This window comes from Drosophila persimilis, unplaced genomic scaffold, assembly GCF_003286085.1.
Source record: "Drosophila persimilis strain 14011-0111.01,24,50 unplaced genomic scaffold, DperRS2 tig00003933-arrow-pilon, whole genome shotgun sequence".
Taxonomy (NCBI): domain Eukaryota; kingdom Metazoa; phylum Arthropoda; class Insecta; order Diptera; family Drosophilidae; genus Drosophila; species Drosophila persimilis.
In genome coordinates this window covers 625,983-644,437 of record NW_020825706.1, presented here as the reverse complement: position 1 = coordinate 644,437, position 18,455 = coordinate 625,983, and the positions used below count along the sequence as shown (strand labels likewise).

The 18,455-nt window shown below is 46.7% G+C and overlaps 8 protein-coding genes and 1 pseudogene across 8 annotated transcripts; 5 read left to right on the top strand and 4 right to left on the bottom strand.

Annotated features, from left to right (window-relative positions):
• Positions 1 to 1,017: 1,017 nt before the first annotated feature.
• Positions 1,018 to 1,474, top strand: LOC6594457 (cytochrome c oxidase assembly protein COX16 homolog, mitochondrial). The gene is made up of 2 exons (XM_002019672.2): positions 1,018 to 1,136; positions 1,194 to 1,474. The coding sequence occupies exons 1-2, from the start codon at positions 1,018 to 1,020 to the stop codon at positions 1,387 to 1,389; spliced, it is 315 nt and encodes a 104-aa protein (XP_002019708.2). The 3' UTR covers positions 1,390 to 1,474.
• Positions 1,475 to 1,555: 81 nt separating this feature from the next.
• On the top strand, positions 1,556 to 3,068 carry LOC6594456 (nuA4 complex subunit EAF3 homolog). Its single transcript, XM_002019671.2, has 4 exons — positions 1,556 to 1,637; positions 1,696 to 1,810; positions 1,875 to 1,990; positions 2,050 to 3,068. Exons 1-4 carry the CDS (start codon positions 1,589 to 1,591, stop codon positions 3,051 to 3,053), a joined length of 1,284 nt encoding a protein of 427 aa, XP_002019707.1. The 5' UTR covers positions 1,556 to 1,588; the 3' UTR covers positions 3,054 to 3,068.
• A 34-nt stretch (positions 3,069 to 3,102) lies between these two features.
• LOC6594455 (ribosome biogenesis protein TSR3 homolog) lies at positions 3,103 to 4,185 on the bottom strand. The gene has a single exon (XM_002019670.2). The coding sequence runs from the start codon at positions 4,026 to 4,028 to the stop codon at positions 3,237 to 3,239; it is 792 nt and encodes a 263-aa protein (XP_002019706.1). The 5' UTR covers positions 4,029 to 4,185; the 3' UTR covers positions 3,103 to 3,236.
• Positions 4,186 to 4,428: 243 nt separating this feature from the next.
• Positions 4,429 to 9,523, top strand: LOC6594454 (centrosome-associated zinc finger protein CP190). Its single transcript, XM_002019669.2, has 5 exons — positions 4,429 to 4,492; positions 5,072 to 5,591; positions 5,656 to 6,718; positions 6,791 to 7,752; positions 7,819 to 9,523. Exons 2-5 carry the CDS (start codon positions 5,190 to 5,192, stop codon positions 8,893 to 8,895), a joined length of 3,504 nt encoding a protein of 1,167 aa, XP_002019705.1. The 5' UTR covers positions 4,429 to 4,492; positions 5,072 to 5,189; the 3' UTR covers positions 8,896 to 9,523.
• A 108-nt stretch (positions 9,524 to 9,631) lies between these two features.
• Positions 9,632 to 11,295, bottom strand: LOC6594505 (protein zntD). The gene is made up of 5 exons (XM_002019668.2): positions 11,000 to 11,295; positions 10,643 to 10,920; positions 10,397 to 10,583; positions 9,874 to 10,252; positions 9,632 to 9,810 (listed from the first exon to the last, which is right to left on the bottom strand). Exons 1-5 carry the CDS (start codon positions 11,246 to 11,248, stop codon positions 9,800 to 9,802), a joined length of 1,104 nt encoding a protein of 367 aa, XP_002019704.2. The 5' UTR covers positions 11,249 to 11,295; the 3' UTR covers positions 9,632 to 9,799.
• Positions 11,296 to 11,506: 211 nt separating this feature from the next.
• Positions 11,507 to 13,572, top strand: LOC6594504. The gene has a single exon (XM_002019667.2). The coding sequence runs from the start codon at positions 11,510 to 11,512 to the stop codon at positions 13,487 to 13,489; it is 1,980 nt and encodes a 659-aa protein (XP_002019703.1). The 5' UTR covers positions 11,507 to 11,509; the 3' UTR covers positions 13,490 to 13,572.
• Positions 13,573 to 13,603: 31 nt separating this feature from the next.
• Positions 13,604 to 14,678, bottom strand: LOC6594503 (ATP synthase subunit O, mitochondrial). The gene is made up of 3 exons (XM_002019666.2): positions 14,600 to 14,678; positions 13,930 to 14,376; positions 13,604 to 13,852 (listed from the first exon to the last, which is right to left on the bottom strand). The coding sequence occupies exons 1-3, from the start codon at positions 14,627 to 14,629 to the stop codon at positions 13,697 to 13,699; spliced, it is 633 nt and encodes a 210-aa protein (XP_002019702.1). The 5' UTR covers positions 14,630 to 14,678; the 3' UTR covers positions 13,604 to 13,696.
• Positions 14,679 to 14,847: 169 nt separating this feature from the next.
• On the top strand, positions 14,848 to 16,581 carry LOC6594502 (annotated as a pseudogene).
• On the bottom strand, positions 16,572 to 18,406 carry LOC6594501 (protein SET). The gene is made up of 4 exons (XM_002019664.2): positions 18,029 to 18,406; positions 17,322 to 17,511; positions 16,902 to 17,255; positions 16,572 to 16,840 (listed from the first exon to the last, which is right to left on the bottom strand). Exons 1-4 carry the CDS (start codon positions 18,272 to 18,274, stop codon positions 16,830 to 16,832), a joined length of 801 nt encoding a protein of 266 aa, XP_002019700.1. The 5' UTR covers positions 18,275 to 18,406; the 3' UTR covers positions 16,572 to 16,829.
• Between the last annotated feature and the right edge of the window lie 49 nt (positions 18,407 to 18,455).

Below are 18,455 nucleotides of genomic sequence, written 5' to 3'. Positions count from 1 at the left end.
ATTTGGCAAGGCGTACTATACATTTAATTCGCTTCCGCTTCAAGGGCAGGGCTATTTTAATCGACGGGAGCAGCTGCAGATTTTTGAAAGTGATTGAAAGAATGCTTTGTGCAGATGAACCCATGTTATTAATAAGAAAGGGTTGCTATGAAACAATGTACTAGTCATGGGTTTTTAATTTAAAAAACGGACAAATTTGTAAATCCGTTACATTTATTGAGAAATGAGCAACATCCTGCATTCCATCCAAGGCTTTAATGAATGCAGACTATGTTTTAAAGCTACTTCAACGAAATATTGAAATTTATGGTATTCTTGCAGAGTCCATGAACAGGTATATACATAGAGATATACATAAATGCAGGAAACTAATGAAATTTACAAATAGGAAAAAACACTTCAATCTAAGAAAAAGGCATTATTAATTACGTCTCAAGGCAGCTTGAAAACCAGTATTTTAATATTAATTAAAGGAAATAGGGTACAAAGATGTCCATTCCCTGTTGACCCACAAAAATGACGTAACATTCCATTCATACTTACGTTTCATGCCGTATACACTTACGTTTTACGATCTGTTTGTCCTTTTTCGCTTAAACCTTATTTTAAACAAAACCCAATATAAGAGAGTGCTAAAAATTTGAAAATTTTGTAGGAAATCGATTTATTAATAGGATATGTGTTCAGAGCTGGGGATCCTAACTAGTAATATTAGACCGAATATGAAAACCGAGATATGTATATGATTTCAGATCACGGACAGAGAACGATTAACCCATTGTCGACCAGTGACTATTAAAACGCTCCCCACAAAAATTATGAATCTTGAAAAAGTTCAGGTGAAAGATATCGTGAAAATGTTGATTGTAGAGAAAGAGAATGCATGGATCTACAAAAAGGAGATGTTAGAAACATATTCTCCGCGTCTCAAGTCCTGTTTAAATGGAGGTGGTTAAGTAGGCTAAGCTCGTTATTCATCGATAGTATCGATAAGCATTGTGATATAATATACAAATAATGTCGTTCAGTGACAAACTAAAATATTATAGTAAACGAAAATCGTTTAAATATGGTGTGCCCTTCCTCATCATGATGGTGGCCGGCTCTTTTGGACTGCAGCAGTTTTCCAATTTAAGGTAACAGTCAGTCAAGCTCAAAAGCAATGCCAACTGATTGATGTGGAACTATTGCAGGTACCAGTACTCCAAGAAGCAGCCGGTGACACCCGATGAGATGAAGAAGTACGGCGTGAACATGAAGAAACGCCAAGAAGTTACGCTGGAAACGGAGTACGACAAAGTAAGGGCCGTGAACATAGATGAATGGGAGAACAAACGAGGTCCACGTCCCTGGGAAGAGGAGGGACTGTCATCGCCGGCCAAACATTAACTATTGTATAGTGTATAAGCACACGTTTAATAAAGACTGTTTGTTATATATATTTATAAATAAATATAACTATGTGACTATCAATCATCGATAGAGTTCAGATCCAATCGATAGTAGGCGATGCCATTCTCCATCTTTGACAACTCGCATCACTAGCCTTTTCTTGTTTTTACAATAAAAATAAATAAAACCCGCTAAAATGGAAACCGTGGGATCTGCAGCAGATGCAGCCTCTATATTTGCAGATGGTAAGCTAGAACCTGTGACCCAACCATGCATTTGATTAAATATATTCGCGCCTTGCAGGAGAACGCGTGCTGTGCTTCCACGGCCCGCTCATTTACGAAGCCAAAGTGCTCAAAACAAAACCTGACGCGACGCCGGTCCAATACTACATCCACTATGCAGGCTGGAGCAAAAAGTATGCAATTCCGAACAATATATAGAATCTGTAAAGAGTTACCAACAATCCAATCCTCTTACAGCTGGGACGAATGGGTGCCCGAAAGCCGTGTGCTCAAATACAATGATGACAATGTACAGCGACAAAAGGAACAGGCGCGACTATGCGGCGAGCGGTCGAAGAAGGACAACAAGAAGGGTAAGTGGAACCACCTGCTTGTCGTCGTCGGTCTGACTGATTTATTATTTGTTTTAAAGGAAGCGCCAAGGCAAAAAAAATTGAACAAGTGGGCAACGATTCTCGAGCTTCGACTCCCTCCAAGGAGGGAAATACATCTCTACCGTCGGTGGTGAGTACACCCACTTCCAGTACGGGACCGATGACAAAATCGGACAGTGGAAACAACATCAGCACGACCCCTAATAGCACCAACGCCAATACCTCAACTAGTCGTTCCAATCGCAAGTCAACACAAAGTGCAATAGTGTCGGCACGTCCCGGCACTCCAAATGAAAAGAAAGAAGATGCAACGACAGGGGAGATCACAGAGGACGACGGCGCCACAGTGGTGCCACCCAAAAAGAAAAGGATTAGCGAGCAACGTCCATCATTGAGCGGAAGTGATACCACAACTTCTGCCGAAAAGCAGGGAACACCAGCAGCACCAACTCCGACACCAACGACTCCCACACCGCCATCGGAACCGGCACCATGGGTCGAAAGCGAAGAGAGCTTTACCAACAAGTTGGAAGTGAAAATCAAAATACCTGATGAGCTGAAGCACTACCTGACCGATGACTGGTATGCGGTGGTGCGCGAGCACAAGCTGCTGGAGCTGCCCGCTAAGGTGACGATCCAGCAAATCGCCGAGCAGTATTTGGCGCACAAAAAGTCTGTCAAGTCGACCAGTGCCAGCAAGGAGGTGGCCATTAACGATGTACTCGAAGGCATTGTGGAGTACTTCAATGTCATGCTGGGCTCCCAGCTACTGTACAAATTTGAGCGTACACAGTACGCAGATGTGATGCAAAAGCATCCAGATACACCGTTGTCCGATCTCTATGGTTCCTTTCACTTGCTGCGCCTTTTCGTGCGACTGGGCTCTATGCTGACATACTCGGCGCTGGATCAGCAGGCCATGCAGAACTTAATCGTGCACCTGCAGGATTTTCTCAAGTTTCTGGTGAAGAATAGCGCTGTATATTTCAGCATGAATAACTTTGTAAACGTTGACCCCGAGTATGTGCGCAATGCACAGTAAATTAGTAGTCCCACTCTCTTTGACTTGAAGGAAGAATTGTAAATGAATATTTCATTCAAATAGTTTTTAATAGTTTGAGAATTGCTCTTCACAGCTGGTTTGTAACATACAAAAAAAACACGCAACGTTTTGTAATTAGTTAATGGTATTTTGATAATAAAACATCAGAGAACCTTGTAAAGATTAGCTTTCGGTTTTTATTTCTTCTTCATTCTCGCTGGCACTGCTACTGCTACTTGTGGGATAGAAGTCACGCAGGTCCCTGGGCTTGTTTCGCTCCTTCTGTTCCGTTTCCAAATATTCGTTTTGCACCTTGAGTATGTCATCGCTGCCCGTGCAGGCCGCATACGCATTGAGGAGCTTGTCATTTAGCTCCAGAAAGGCATGACCCCAGGAAAACTTTCCCATGAACCAGCGTGCCTCTTCCGTGAAACCGCAAATGTATAGTGTTGCTGCTATAGCCTCGACGCAGCTGAGCTTGCAGGGCTTCCCGTAATTGATGGGATTGGCGGCCACCAAAAAGGGCAAAAGACGAGGATGTGGGCTACGCATGCGACTGAAAGGTGTCTCATCCAGTTTGGCCCAAGAGCAGTCAATCACGGCCACACCAGAAGCAGCCACAATTTCACGATCGAGTGGACTCACACACAACTGGCCAACGGGGGACAGGACTAGGCCGGGAAACTTCTGCCCCAAGCGCAGATTCGAAATCAGTCCCAAGCGTGCCAGTTTTCTGCCCGAGCATTTCTTTGGATCGCAGTGATTGAGGTCCCACATGGCAACCGAAAAGTTCGGTGGGTGGCCGAGATCATCCGGACCCCCACCTGACGAATCCGAGTCATCGTTACTGTCGCTATCGCTTTTGGCCAGTTCATTTTCCTGCTGGGCAAAACTGCGCTCACAGTTGTGATTGGATTTGACATTGCGATAGGGGCCACCGCCACGTTTTCCTCTACCCTTGTTCCGGCCAGTCATTCTGTACAGTTTAGTTTGTTATTATGTTATTATTTAAACAAAAACCACTTGGTTTGCTTCTCGTGGTGCAGCGCTACCAAATTGTAAAGTGTAAGGTGACGCAGGTGAAGCTACACTCTGAGCTCTGTGACGTCACTCGTCCATAGATGAACGAATCAATTAACTAGAGCCACATTATTTATGCACTCGATATCATTAAACAGCATATAAGGGTATTAAGCATTATAATTAATATAAACTAGAAAACCACTGACATATATGGCCGAATTCAATATCATTTTGTGAGCATACACCCCACGGACTTGCGTCACCTCTTCAATACCAGACCAAGCACTCATCGTATACACATCGATAAGTGCACTTTTCAACCCTGTTGGAAAAGAAACATGGCTGCCTGCTTCGGTTGTTCTCTCTGAAAAAAATTAGAATTTATCCGGCAAAAAAAGAGTGCAATACGAATTAATGTATGTATTAAGAACTTAAATGACCAAAATCAAATCAATTGAAAAAACAAAGGTATTGTTTTGATAAATTGTGTGTATCCTGTGATCCAGCATGATCAAGAGAGAATTTTTGTGCTTATAATCTTCGCTTGTTGTGTGAAATGGGGAGGGGAGGCGCCAAATCAGAATAAATAAATGCATCAACGGAACAATTGAAACATATTTCCACGCTCGTAGGCATTAATTAATAATTAAGGTTGAAACGGCAATAATAAGCTAAAAGAAAACCTGGCGACGCGCACATTACACACACACACAGAAGCGTAAATAGGCACACGTACATACCATCTATCGATATCCGAGTTGCATTGCGCGCCGTGGCGGCAGCACCAGCGAAAGAGAGTACTGAAAGAGTGTATGTTTGTTGAAAATCAATTGACGCCCGCCTTAGCTGCACTTCGAGGCTAATCCTAAGTGAACATAACAAACTAAACAAAGTTAATAATTGTTTCTGTGTTGCTTCTTTTCATTCTGTTTTTGGCATCAACGTGGCCGCGTGTCCTAAATATAAAATTTCCTTTCCCTTGGTCCGGAGTACAGTTGCGCCATCAGCCAGCTAGAGCAACAACAAACGGGGAGGGCGCGCGCGTTCCATTTAATAAGAAGAACAACAATACTTGCCAAGGATAACAACGTTGAGAAGAACGCAGCCACCATAATGGGAGAAGTGAAATCGGTCAAAGTGGACAACTGGGGAGTCTTCTTCCTGCAGAAGCTGCAGAATTTCTTTAACAAAACTGACTACTGCGACCTAACACTGCAGTTCCGTGATAATTCACAATTAAAAGTGCATCGCCTGGTTCTAAGCGCTTGCACCGACTATTTCAATGCTCTGGAGCAACAGTGCGAAATAGTCGACGACGCCCTCATCATGCCCAACGAGTTCCAGGCGGATGTTGTGGTGCCCATTGTCAACTTTATGTACACGGGCACCCTGGAGTTTGAGTTGAAAATGTATGGCAAGCTGCTGCGCACCGCCAAGGAGATGAACATGACAGTGCTGCTGAAGCTATTGGAGGCACATCGTCGCACCATGGAGAATGTTAATCGCCAGCAGAGGGTGAGTGCTGATTGTTTCATCATATTTCAAATCATAGACTCATTTTTATTGCCTCTTTTTTTAGCCTCCCAGTCCGAAGGGTATACGACGCCGGACAGTGGGACCAGCCATTAATACAGGTAGTCCTCAACAGCGCGTAACAGTACCGACCCAGCAGAGCCGCGTTGTCAGCAACACAGTTGTGGGGGCAGCCTCGGGAGCCACATTGAGGCCAAATTTCCAGCGTGCGAGCATAGGGAACACAATGATTCGGACGACGACAAGCAACAAACAAGAGCCCACCTCTCCCTTTGAGCAGCTGCGCAAGGGATACAACAACAATAAGCGACCGGCACAGACGAGTCTCCTGTCGCCGCCTTCGAAGAAGCCCAGCCTAGAGGAGGTCAAAGAATTTGCCGAACAACAGCGGATGCGTAAGCAAATTGCGGCCGAATTTGGTGACAATGATCCTGAATACGATGGCGGCATGCTCTACGATGATGTCCATGCAGACGATGATGACGACGATTTGCCACCGCAGCCATCCACATCCAAGCAAAACCAGCCGACAACTCCCCAGCAGGGCTCACAGACCCAGCTGGAGCATGGCACAACGACCATCATCCTCAAACAGGACTCGCCCAGCCAGACGCCGACGATTATTGTGAAGGATTCATCCAATGCCAAGCTGAATCACACCAAAATCATAGCCGAAGTCTTGCGACAGTATCCGCATATCGTCAAGGGCCACAAGAACATCAAGCTAAAGATTATGCCCAACAATACGCCAACTAATAGTCCCGCAGAGAAGGCAGCCTCCCCTGTGAAGCGGGGTTCGCCAGCAGTAGCAGCCACTGCGCCAACTCAATCCTCATCGGCATCGGGGGGACCCACATCGCCGCACAAGAAGCTGCATGTTTCTTTCAAAACGGACAAATCCACACCGTTGATAACGTCACAGCAGAAGGCAACGGCAACGACCCAGCAAAAGACATCAGCAGTAGCGCAGTCCGTCCCAGCCCAGACATCAGCAGCGGCAGCAGCAGCGATAACAGCCAGCTCCACGGCAGCGGCATCAGCCCAGAAGCGTCGAATCGACAGCAAGACGATGCATACTTTGATTGCACAGGGAGCTGAGAATACCACCGGTACGTAGAATGTTGTTTAATCTTAATACCCAAACATTTTGCTAATAAATATTCGTTTCAATTTGTCATCAGGTCCCTGGCTGTGTCTACGGTGTGGAGTGAATGGACGGCCCATTAGCATTCCTTCGTACAGGGGCTTCAGGCGGCATCTCATTAACACGCATAAGGAAACCATCGACCCGGCACTGTGCGAGCATTGCGGCTGGCGATCGGCCAACAACAGGGAGTTGCATTTCCACATGTACACGGATCACCAGATCAAATCGCAGCTCTACACTTTCGCCGAGTGTGCCCTCTGTGATCAAACGTTTTTGACCAAAGCCGACCTCGAGGGTCACATCAATGAGGCACACACGGACGAGAACAAGCAACAGTGCATCTATTGCAACAAGGTCTTTGATCAAGAGCTGCAGCTGTACAAGCACATGAAGGGCTACCACAAGACCCAGGCCCTGGAGGATGGCATCATTGATGAGACGGATGAGGAGTATCAAGGCTCACAGGACGACGAAGAAGAGGAACCTGAGGAAGAGCAAGAGCAAGAGCCGGAGGGCAAGGTTCGCATACTCTCAAACATCAGTTTGCCTGCCCACAGTGCCATAGCAGCGCAGCGGGTCAGCGCTGATCAAGAAGTGGAGGAGGAGGAGCATGAGGATTTGGAGCAGCCGCAGGAGGTGAAGTTCGTTGGAGCTGATGGCAATGAAGTGGAGCTCACAGACGAGCAACGAAAGGAGATTCTCTCGCAGCTGAATCAACAACAAGCAGGCGCCGCCGCCGGCGGTGTGGTAATGGTACTCAGCGAGCCGGAGGCGGAAAACGCAAAGCAAGAGGGCGATGTCAAATCCCTGGCCGGCACCGAAGAGGAGTACGACGACAGTCAGATCTACAGCGAACTCGGTGCTGCCGATTCAGTGGAGAGTGGCAAAAAGAGCGAGACCGGCACCAGTGCGGCCGATGAGAGCAAAGAGTCCATTGACAATTTGGAATGGGCAGAGAATCTAATTGCCGAATCCGAGGAGCAAAACAGCAAAGAGGTACGTCTTTTCCCCATCTCTCATTTAAAGAGGAATCGTGTCATTAAATAATATTTTTCTTTGCAGAAACCAGAGAAACCTCGCGATGACATTAGTGAAAAACTAAAGGAGTTAACGGGCGATTGGACCGAAGACGAGAATGAGGATGAAATGATGGATATGGAAAAGCCTGGAAGCACAGAGACTGTCCTCGGCAAACAACAGACCGAGAAAACAGTGGAAACCCAGCCCATGGCTGAGGAAAGCAATATCGTTGAAGAGGAGGAGGAAGACGATATTGATTTGGCTCTAAAATCGATGCACAAGGGCACCGACGATACGTCATCAAAGACCAATAGTGCAGCAGAGCAGCCTGCTGCGGCCGGTGGCTGCGAGGAAGAAGTCGGTGTAGAAGTCCCGGCCACCAGTACAACAACTAGACAGGACGAAAGAATGGATGTGGACACGGATACGGCTGAGGAGGACACCGCACCAGCTGTTGCTGCTGCTACGAAAACAGAGACAGACATTAATATCAAGCGAGAGCATGAGGAGGAGCAGGAGTTCATCAAAGAAGATGCGACAGGAGCAGATGAAGCCACGCCAGATGCGGAAATCGATTCAAGTACAGCCTTACCTGCCAACACTGATGAGCATGTGGTGGGGGAGGAAGAGGAACATTTGGAGACGGACAATATGCGCAAGGAGTTGCTGGATGAATTGATAGCCCAGGCAGAGTCGCCCGAAGATGACAAGAGTAGTACTCCCCTGGAAGCGATAGAAGCAGCAGCAGCGACCACAGTAGACACAACAGACAGTACCGAGACGGATGCAGATCTGGTGCCTCTAACCCAACTGCCTGCCGATCAGCCAAGCCAGGCGGAGATCATTGAGCCGGAAGCAGAGACAACAGCTGAAAATAACAATGATGGGAAGACGACAGTAGCAGTGGAGGCTGCATCAAAGGAAGCAAAGGTTGACGACACGCCAAACAGCAGCAGCGATGCAGGACCCGCCACAGATAAGACGTCGGCGTCGGCAATCGTTGAGGTAGAGGAGGCGGCAAGTGCGGATAAGGTAAAGAGTCTCATCAGCGAATGGGCCGATGATGATGAAGATGAGGATGAGAATGGGGTTAGTGCTGCGGCAAAGGCGGAACTATAATTACTAGATTTATTTATGTTCTAAGTTTCGTTTTTCTACACTGTCGTGTCAGGCCAAAGGGTAGCCAGAAAGCCTATCTGAAGTCCAGAAGATTTTTCGGTTTCGATTGTAAATTAAATTAGTTAAATAAGGACTGAGAAGAGCATACCCATACATAAAAAACTATACACAAAGATATGTATAAGATCTAATCTGAAAGTCTCACGTAATTATAAATATTGATCCCCCTTCCAACCGCCCGACCTTAAACCCATCTAAAAATCAGCATTAATCAGAGATCCAGAGACCAACAAATCCCCCGCACATTTTGATATTTTATCATTATTTTTCTTAACAATCAACCCAACATAAATTACCTTTAGATAAACCCTTTTATATATACATAAATATATATATATACACACACACACGCGTATAGAGATATATAGTTACATATAGATGTTGTTTTAATTCGTTTAAAACATAAAGATTATAGTTGCAGATTATTATTGCAATGAACGATAACTGTTTAGGTATGAAAACAAAAGAAAAAACAAAACAAAACAGAAAAAATTACCGATTTTTTTTGATTACCAACTTAGGATCTTAAGGTTTATCATTATAGCAGAAACAAAAACAAATACACAAACAAAACAGATACTTTGGAGAGAAAAAAAGGAAAAATATAAATGTAGAAAATATGTGTGAAATTTAATTGATTTGATTTGCTTCTTTTGCAGCAACTAAAAGCCGTCAATCCAGATACAAATACGTTTTATTCTATAACAAAGATTCTTCAAACCTACAGTACATATCTATAAAAAATTCTCCTAAACATTAACAATGAGCTGCCCAATTAAATTAATGTCTTAAAAATGAAAAGAACACAGCGCAAACGTCATCCTTCTGCCGACAAAGATTCTTCTCATTCCTCATCTGAAATTGAGGTTTCGGAGATTAGAAGCGGCCCATAGACAGCAGCCTCACAGCGATACGTACCAGAAAGATAAAAGTTTATAATGCACATGGTGGCAAAGCCGGCAACAACAGTCGCAAATTGCGCAAATCCCGCCCAGCGTCGCGTCGGATGCGAATGCCAGCGTGCCTTCTCGCGGGGTATCACTTCACAGACGGTGACGTAGAAGAGCGTGCCGCCGGCCAAAGCCTGAACAATGGGTAGAGTTTTCGAAGACCATTCGGCGGGCACATCCACGATAAGCATACCCAGGGCAATGCCGCAGACGGCACCCAAAGCGAATACCAAGATGCCAATGAATTGGGAGCGCACACTGGTCTGAGGATTGGAGCGAAACTCTAGGCCCAGGCAGAAGCCCATCACGAATTTGTGGCAAGCCACAGCGCCAAGAAGAAATAAGACCTAAAAAGAAACAAAGAACAAAAGAGGGGGGCTTATCTAACTAGATTAAACTTGGCGAAGCTTCTAATATTTGCTAAAGATTGCGGCCTCTGGCTGTCTATTGTGAGGCCTGAAAACTATGTCAAGACCAGACTATGTACAGACCTTTGTGGATGAGTTTTGTACCCCAATCGCCAGTCCCTCAATGGCCGAGTGCAGAGACAATGCAACAAAGAGGCCGAGAGTACCCGTCATGGACTGGGCACATGGTTCCGTGTGGCTGGTATGACATATGCGGGCATTCGCATCCTCTACCCTGGCATCATTACAGCCGGAAGAGGCGTGATCATGGCTATTGCATATAAAAAAAAATCAATTAATAGGGTCGAGAGGGGGATGCAATTGATTTACTTTTCGTTGTGGTGGGAATGTGAATGCGACGCCGGCTGCTGCTGTGCTGATAGCAAGGGCGCACGTTCACTGATTGCGCCATATCCATTGTGGTCCCTGTCTGGGTCGGTTTGGACATGTGCATGTGAGGGTTCAGGTTCATGTTCATGGCCGTGACTGTGCGTATGCTGGATGGCCTCGCCGAAGAAATAGTGTATAAACTCGTCAATGAAGTAGATGATGAAGAAACCTCCACACATGGCCACCTCAGCGAATTTCGAATTCATTTGCTCGCGCACCTGTTGGGTGTAGCCAGAAGGAGGATGGATGGATATTCAAATTACATTCCGGGTAACATAACCCAACGCAAACACTCACCTCAGGCAGTATATGAACTAGTGCTGTGGCCAGCAAAATTCCCGCGCCAAAGCACAACAGCAGCGACGTAGTCAGTGGGAATCGTCTCCTGTTGCGCTCTGAGATAATGGCAGGAAGCATACCAGACAGGAAGCTGCCTAGGCCAAGTATCAGCATAGCCAGGACCTTCTCCCAGGTACCGCGATTCGTTGCATCCATATTGCTATTCGGGGGGCTAATCATAGCCATAGTTCCATTTGCTAAACTCATTATTCAGCTGGCAAGCTTAGTCATCAAAACTGGGACAGCAGTACACACAAAAGTTCGTTGCATTTACTATTTTTAAACGAAACAGAAAGAAACACAGCTGCGGCGCAGCTGCAAAAACCGATGGACTTATCGGTGAATGCAACGCTGGGACGCACACGATAACGCCGTCCAAAATTCCACAAAAAAATACCAATCACAGCATGGAAAATACTGTAAAATAAAATTCCAAATTCCACTGTTATCTGTTTTTGTAAATTTGAAATGGGTCGTCGCTGTATCGTCTGTGGCGAGAAGCCAATTGGAGACTACATCATTCCAACCACCATTGTGGAGGCGCGTAGATGGTTGAATTTGGCAAATCTTAATTCGTCCAATCTGGATGTGGCTACATATCGCAAATGGGCATGTGTCTGCGTCAGCCACTTGAAGGGATTTAACGATGAACTTTGCCAGAAGACGCAATCGGGCACTGAGAATACTCGCAGATGTACAGATGATCAACGGCGATGGTCGGAAAATCTTTGCACTAATCCTAATAGTCCAAGGCCAAGCCCAAGCGCCAGCTGCGCATCGGAAATGGCGAATCAAGAGGTCATGAGTTTCAGCCACCTGGAAGGATTTAAGCATGAACTTTGTCAGAGAAAGCGATCTGGCAGTGAGAATACTCGCAGATGTAGAGATGATCAAGGGCGATGCTCCAAAAATAGAGGCACTAACCCAAAACGTCCGTACCCAGTCCCATTCTATCCATCCGGAATGATGAATCAACAGGGCATAGGTGGCCAAAAATTTGCCAGCTATTCGCAGACGCAATGCTTGCGTAGTACTTGTCCAGTTTTGAACAATCAGGGGGGCAATCAAATGGGGCGAGGTTCCGAATTGGTAAGCCCCGAATATCAGTCGATGGGGCGTCAAGCAGGAGCCACTGAATCTTGCATGTCCCAGAGTATACCATGTCCACAAAGGTGTCCTACGTGCAGCGCCTGCGCCCAATGCAAACAGAGGGAAATGATGGAGAGCAACGCCAGAGATCAATGCCAACAAATGACAAGGCTGCCGCCATTACAGAAATGTACTCAGCAGCAGCAACAAGAGCAGGACACCGCAGAAAGCATTTACCTCAACTTAAATAATACACTCGGCCAGCAAAGAGGAATGTTGTCCCAGCAGCAACCGCAACAGAAAAGTGCGAAACAACAAATGCCACAGAGACAGCAAAAGCGTAAAAATCGTAGTAATTCCAGATCAGGGCCTGGTTCTAATATGCAAAGCAAGAAAGCGATGGGCCAGTGCTGTCCGGCATGCAACATGATGGACCAAGGGGTCCAGTATGCCTCGCAAATGGTCCAACCACCTGCACCGCAACCAAATTGCTCGAATAGACCCCCTCCGACAGGGGGATGCAGAGCCAAAATACCATTCTCCATTGCCTCCACTAATAGCATTGTGTACCCAACTAAGGGGCCCTCTGCCAAGGCCAGTAAAGTTGATATGAGCCTCATTATTCAGGGTATGCAGAGTGGACAGGAACAGGAAAAGCCTTGTCCTGGGAAGACTTGTCCTGGAAAGACTTGTTCTGGGAAGAATAAACCGAATATTGTTAATGTCCTTCTCATGGCAGGGTCTCCAAAAGAGAGCTGCGATGCTAGCGAATATATCTGTCCAGAAACCTTCCAGCCGTCGCCCCTTAGTGAGATTCGATTGCTCCAGTCGGATCTAACGGATGCTAACGAGCGTGCCGCTTTCCAGGACCTTGATCATCCCAACTATAGAGTATGCCGCGCTTCCACCAACGATTCGGAAGGCAATTGCCAAGGTGAGGAGCAGGATGAGAACTGCGCGGACGTCCTAGTGCTTGACCAGGGTCCAAGCTGTAGCAAATGTCCACCCATATGCATCTGTGGCATGACAAATGAAAATGGCAATAACTGCGGTCAATGGAAAAGCGAAACCCTGTCACAGTTGCCAGAAGGTGCCAACTGGTTCGACACAGCGGCTACATCGAATAGCACTAAGGTTCTTGAACTGCAGGCGGCACGCATCAAGGAGCTGTACTGCTTACTGGCAGAGCAAAGCGAACTGCAGAAAACCATCCAGGCCAAGATGGAGGAGTTACAGCAAGGGCCATCCGACAGTGGAAATTCAGCAGCTGCGGATCCAGCAGCACCGGACGCAGCAGCTCCGGATCCGAAAGAGGACAAAAGCGTACAGACGATGGCGACCAGAAAAAGTACAAAATAATGTTTGGGCGCGCCAGTTTACAGTTTACCGACACGGAATTAACACAATCTGTGCCAGTCAAGAATACAATTATGGAAGCTAAAGCGCACATTGCAAACGCCTTTTGTTGCTATATTTGGGGGGTGAAGAGTGGTTTATTCGCAAATTCCGCATGAATTCCAAACGCTTCGGTTGTTGGCATTTAATCAAGAGCTAATCCTTACAGGCCTAGGCAGGAGTCTGCATGACATCTGTGTAGAGCTTCACTTTGGTGGCAATGCTCATGTCGACGTACTTGTCGCCGATGGAAACGATCAAACCACCAATGATGCTAGGATCCACACGAGAGGTGATTTTCAGCGACTGGTTGTCCTTCAAGAAAGACTGCAAAAGCAAATGATCGACATGTCAAATAGAAGCATAGCAGACAGATATATGAGACTGGGGACGGTGACTAGTACCTTGAGTGCGCCCTCCAACTGCTTGCTCTGGGATGAGTCCAGAGGCTTGGCAGAAACCACTTCGCAGACAACCTCACCACGGTGGGCAGCCATGATGGTCCTGAAGGCGGTGATGACGTTATCGAGCTTCTTCAAGCGACCGTTGTCGGCCAGCAGACCCAAAATGTTGGCCGTAGCTGGGGCAAAGTTAAGCTTGCCGGATGCCTCCCTCAGGGCAATGGCCATGACCTTCCTGTTAATGATCGGGCTGGTCACATTCTCGCGCAGCTTCTTATCGGTCTTGAGAGACGTCTGCAGAGCGATCAGATCCTTCTCCACCTGGTCCAGCGTGTTCATTTTGGTCGCAGCCGAGTACAAGGCGGTGGCATAGCGAGCCTCCAGACCGAACAACTGCAATGGAGGCTTCACCGACTTCGTTGAAGCAGCGGCGGTGGCTAGTGCACGGCTCTGCGGAAATTTCAATTAATCTTCATTATTGCTGTCTGAATTGTATTAAAAAGACCGAGAATTGGTTAATTTTTGCAAATTACATAACCAACAAATACGCGTTAGATAATTATTGATTCGAAGGCAGGCCTTTTATCGCGTATTTTTCACACTCTGACATTTTAATTCCATCGCCTGGCACTGAGAAAAGTTTATTTTATTTTATTATATGCCCAAAACATACCACAATTGCCAATTTGTTAATGGAGGCCATCGTTTTTAGTCCAAAGAATTTTTCAGCTAAAATCGCAGCTGTGACAACAGGGTTACTCTGATTGGAAGACCTTTCGATACGTGTGCCAGGGTTGCTCAGCGCCGATAGCAAAACGATAGTTGCACTAACGCTAACCTAACGGTTTAGGCGGGCATATGGTCATACTGTTCAAATTTTTGTCAAATCAGGCCGCACGCACGATTTTACTTCAAGCTCAGTTTTCACTTTATAAAAGGTATTCATTGTAAAAAAAAATGGCTTCGATTAGCTTATTGAATCCCAAGGCCGAGATTGCGCGTGCCGCCCAGGCTCTGGCCATCAACATAAGCGCCGCCAAGGGTCTGCAGGATGTGATGCGTACCAATCTAGGGCCGAAAGGAACAGTGAAAATGCTGGTCTCTGGCGCCGGCGACATTAAGATCACCAAGGACGGCAATGTCCTGCTTCATGAGATGCAAATTCAGCATCCAACTGCGTCGATGATTGCCAGGGCCAGCACCGCCCAGGACGATTCCACTGGGGATGGCACCACAACTACAGTGATTCTAATTGGAGAGCTGCTTAAGCAGGCTGACATATACTTGTCGGAGGGCTTGCATCCACGCATCATGGCCGCTGGCTTTGACAAGGCCCGTGAAAAGACGCTCGAGGTACTCGAGAATTGCAAAGTTCCGGTGGAAATCAACAAGAAGAATCTGATGGAGGTGGCCAACACCAGTCTGAAGACTAAGGTGCATCCCGTTCTGGCCGATCTACTTACTGAGGTGTGTGTGGACGCCATACTGACCATTGCGAATGGGACCCTGAAGCCCGTTGATCTGCACATGGTCGAGCTGATGGAAATGCAGCACAAGACCGCCACGGACACACAGCTGGTGCGTGGTCTGGTCATGGATCATGGTGGCCGCCATCCGGAGATGCCCAAGCGTTTGGAAAAATGCTACATACTCACGGCCAATGTCTCGCTGGAGTACGAGAAGGCTGAAGTCAATTCTGGCTTCTTCTACAAGACAGCCGAGGAGCGCGAGGCCTTCGTCCGGGCTGAGCGTGATTTTATCGATCAGCGTGTAAAGAAGGTGATCGATCTGAAGCGTTCGCTGTGCGACGGCACAGACAAGACTTTCGTGCTGATCAACCAGAAGGGAATAGATCCCCTTTCCCTGGATGCCCTCGCCAAGGAGGGCATACTAGCTCTGCGTCGCGCCAAGCGTCGCAACATGGAGCGTTTGGCTTTGGCCTGCGGCGGGACCGCCTTGAACACCTTTGAGGATCTGCAGGAGGAGCATCTCGGCTATGCAGGTGTCGTGTACGAGCATGTTCTGGGCGAGAACAAATACACCTTTGTGGAGGACTGCAAGCATCCGCTTTCGGTCACCATTCTGATCAAGGGCCCCAACAAGCACACCATACTCCAGATCAAGGATGCCATTCGCGACGGGCTGCGCGCCATCAACAATACAATTCGCGACAAGGCTCTGATCCCTGGAGCTGGCGCCTTCGAGGTGCGTGCCTACAACGAGCTGTTGGTCTACAAGGACACCATCAAGGGCAAGGCCCGCCTGGCAGTTCAGGCCTTTGCTGATGCCCTGCTGGTGGTACCCAAAACTCTGGCCATTAACAGCGGCTACGATGCTCAGGACACCATTGTGAAGCTCGTCACCGAGGATCGCTTGACCCCCGATCTAGTTGGGCTCGATTTGGCCACCGGTGAGCCCATGAAGCCCGCCGATATGGGCATCTACGACAACTACATTGTCAAGAAGCAGATCATCAACTCGTGCTCAATCATAGCCGGAAATCTGCTGCTCGTCGACGAGGTAATGCGTGCTGGCTTGACCAGCCTCAAGGGTTAGGACTCCCAAAATATATATCTTATCCTTAATACAACTAATGTTCACTTAATACAAACCTAACCTATTGGGTTTAAAAATAAAAGCTATGCTTCAAGCCCACTCTGTTAAGAGATTCACGTCTGTCGTTTTTTATTTGTAATTTAAAAATTCCTTTTAATTTTTCTTCATTGCCAATACGCGCTCGATTTTTTACTTCAAATAAAAAAGGGTTGGGTTTTGACTTTAATTGTGGGGTTGACTGTAGCTCTACGAATTTCTCATAGAATCAAATATAATGGTAAAATTGGTTGCGAGAGGGAGGGAAAAAAAAACTTTGGGCTTTCTGTTTATCCATACAATAAGGGGGTTTACTTGTCATCTGAAAAAATTGATTATTTAATTTACATTTGTTTTACTTGCATACGATGATTAATGCTAACCTTCATCTTCGTCGTCGTCCTCACCCTCGCCATCCTCGCCGTCTTCGTCCTCGAACGTCTCCTCCTCGTTGTCGTCGTTATCTTCCTCGTCTTCTGGCTCCACTTCAATATCAGGTACTAGGTAATACTGCAGTGGGTTTGGCCAAAGATCATCCTTTATCAGTTCTGCAATTTCATCGTTGACGGGATCGGTGTTATCCGAGAACCAATCAAAGAAGGTCTTGTATTCGGAATTGCGTTTCTTCTTGTTGCCATAGGGTTTCGTCAGAAGCTGTTTCAGCAGATTCTTGCCCTCCTTCCAGTTAATGGGAGTGCTAGTCGACGCTGGCCAGTCCGACCCGTTCTCTGAAGCAGCTGTTAAGGCGGTTAAGGAACAAATTTAAACACGTTACATTTGCAGTTTGAGAGATCATATCTTACCCGCTGAGTTCAAATGGAACTCTTTGGTGAGCACCTTATTTTCAAAGTATGGGTTCTCATCAAAATGGAAATTGATGCGATAGCCAGATTTGATATCTTCGAATTCCTCAACCTCCAGCTTGTTTAGGGCATGCAAACATTCCTCCTCCTCTTCGTCCAGGATGCCTGATACTTGTGGGTGGTTGATGAACTGAAATGGGGAGAGAATTGAATTACGGACCTTATCATGGCACAGCACAGCACACAATCGATAACGATAGTCGACACTCTTTCCGGCGCCATTGCACAGCAAGTACGCAATTTTTATATAATTTGCAACACAAGGAAGCAAAATAAAGTCATTTTAATGCGGAAACAGCTTTATCTCAAGTTATTAAACTCAAGCTGCACGTAAAATTAGCTTGTTTTTCTAGCAGACAGGCAGACACATCTATCGATACACACACTCACACGCTCGCGCAGAAAAAGAGCGGTGCGGCGATGGCGGCGGCATCAAAAGATGAAGAAAAAAAATTGCCTGAATAGAGACAATTTTCATGGAACTGATGGGTGTTTGGGGGCAGAAACCATTAAATTTTCTGTCTATCCTGCTGTATCAGCTTTGCCGCCACTTTTTAAACACTTGGAGCACGAAAGTCGGTTCCTAACATGAAAACGCACACCATGCAACTCATGGCCGGGACCGGAAAGATGCGAGATAGACTTACCGATGTCACCCAGAAGTTTGGTACCCTCTTAACGAGCTCGCTTCTTTTCTCATAGCACGGCTTCCTGAGTTTGTTGTATTTCTGCTCAACCTTAAGGATCTCCTCGCTGGCCTTCTCGTTTAGCGCATCAATCTCGTTTTGGCAGGCATCGATTAACTCCAACGCCTCAGACTCCTCCTCATTTGTACCGGCAGATCCATCGATGACGGCTCCATCCAACTTTGGTCGCTTTGGCACGCTCGACATTCTGCTCGTTTTTTTATTGTGTGTGGGTGAGTCTGGGTATGTGGGTGGGTGACACTTGTGCAATTACAAGTAACTTTACAAGTAAGTAAAACAATTTCAGCAAAACGGCGGTACAGTCGACGAGCAGGAGCGGATTTTTTTCGTTTGCGGCAGAACCAGTGTGACCGACCCTCAGAAATAT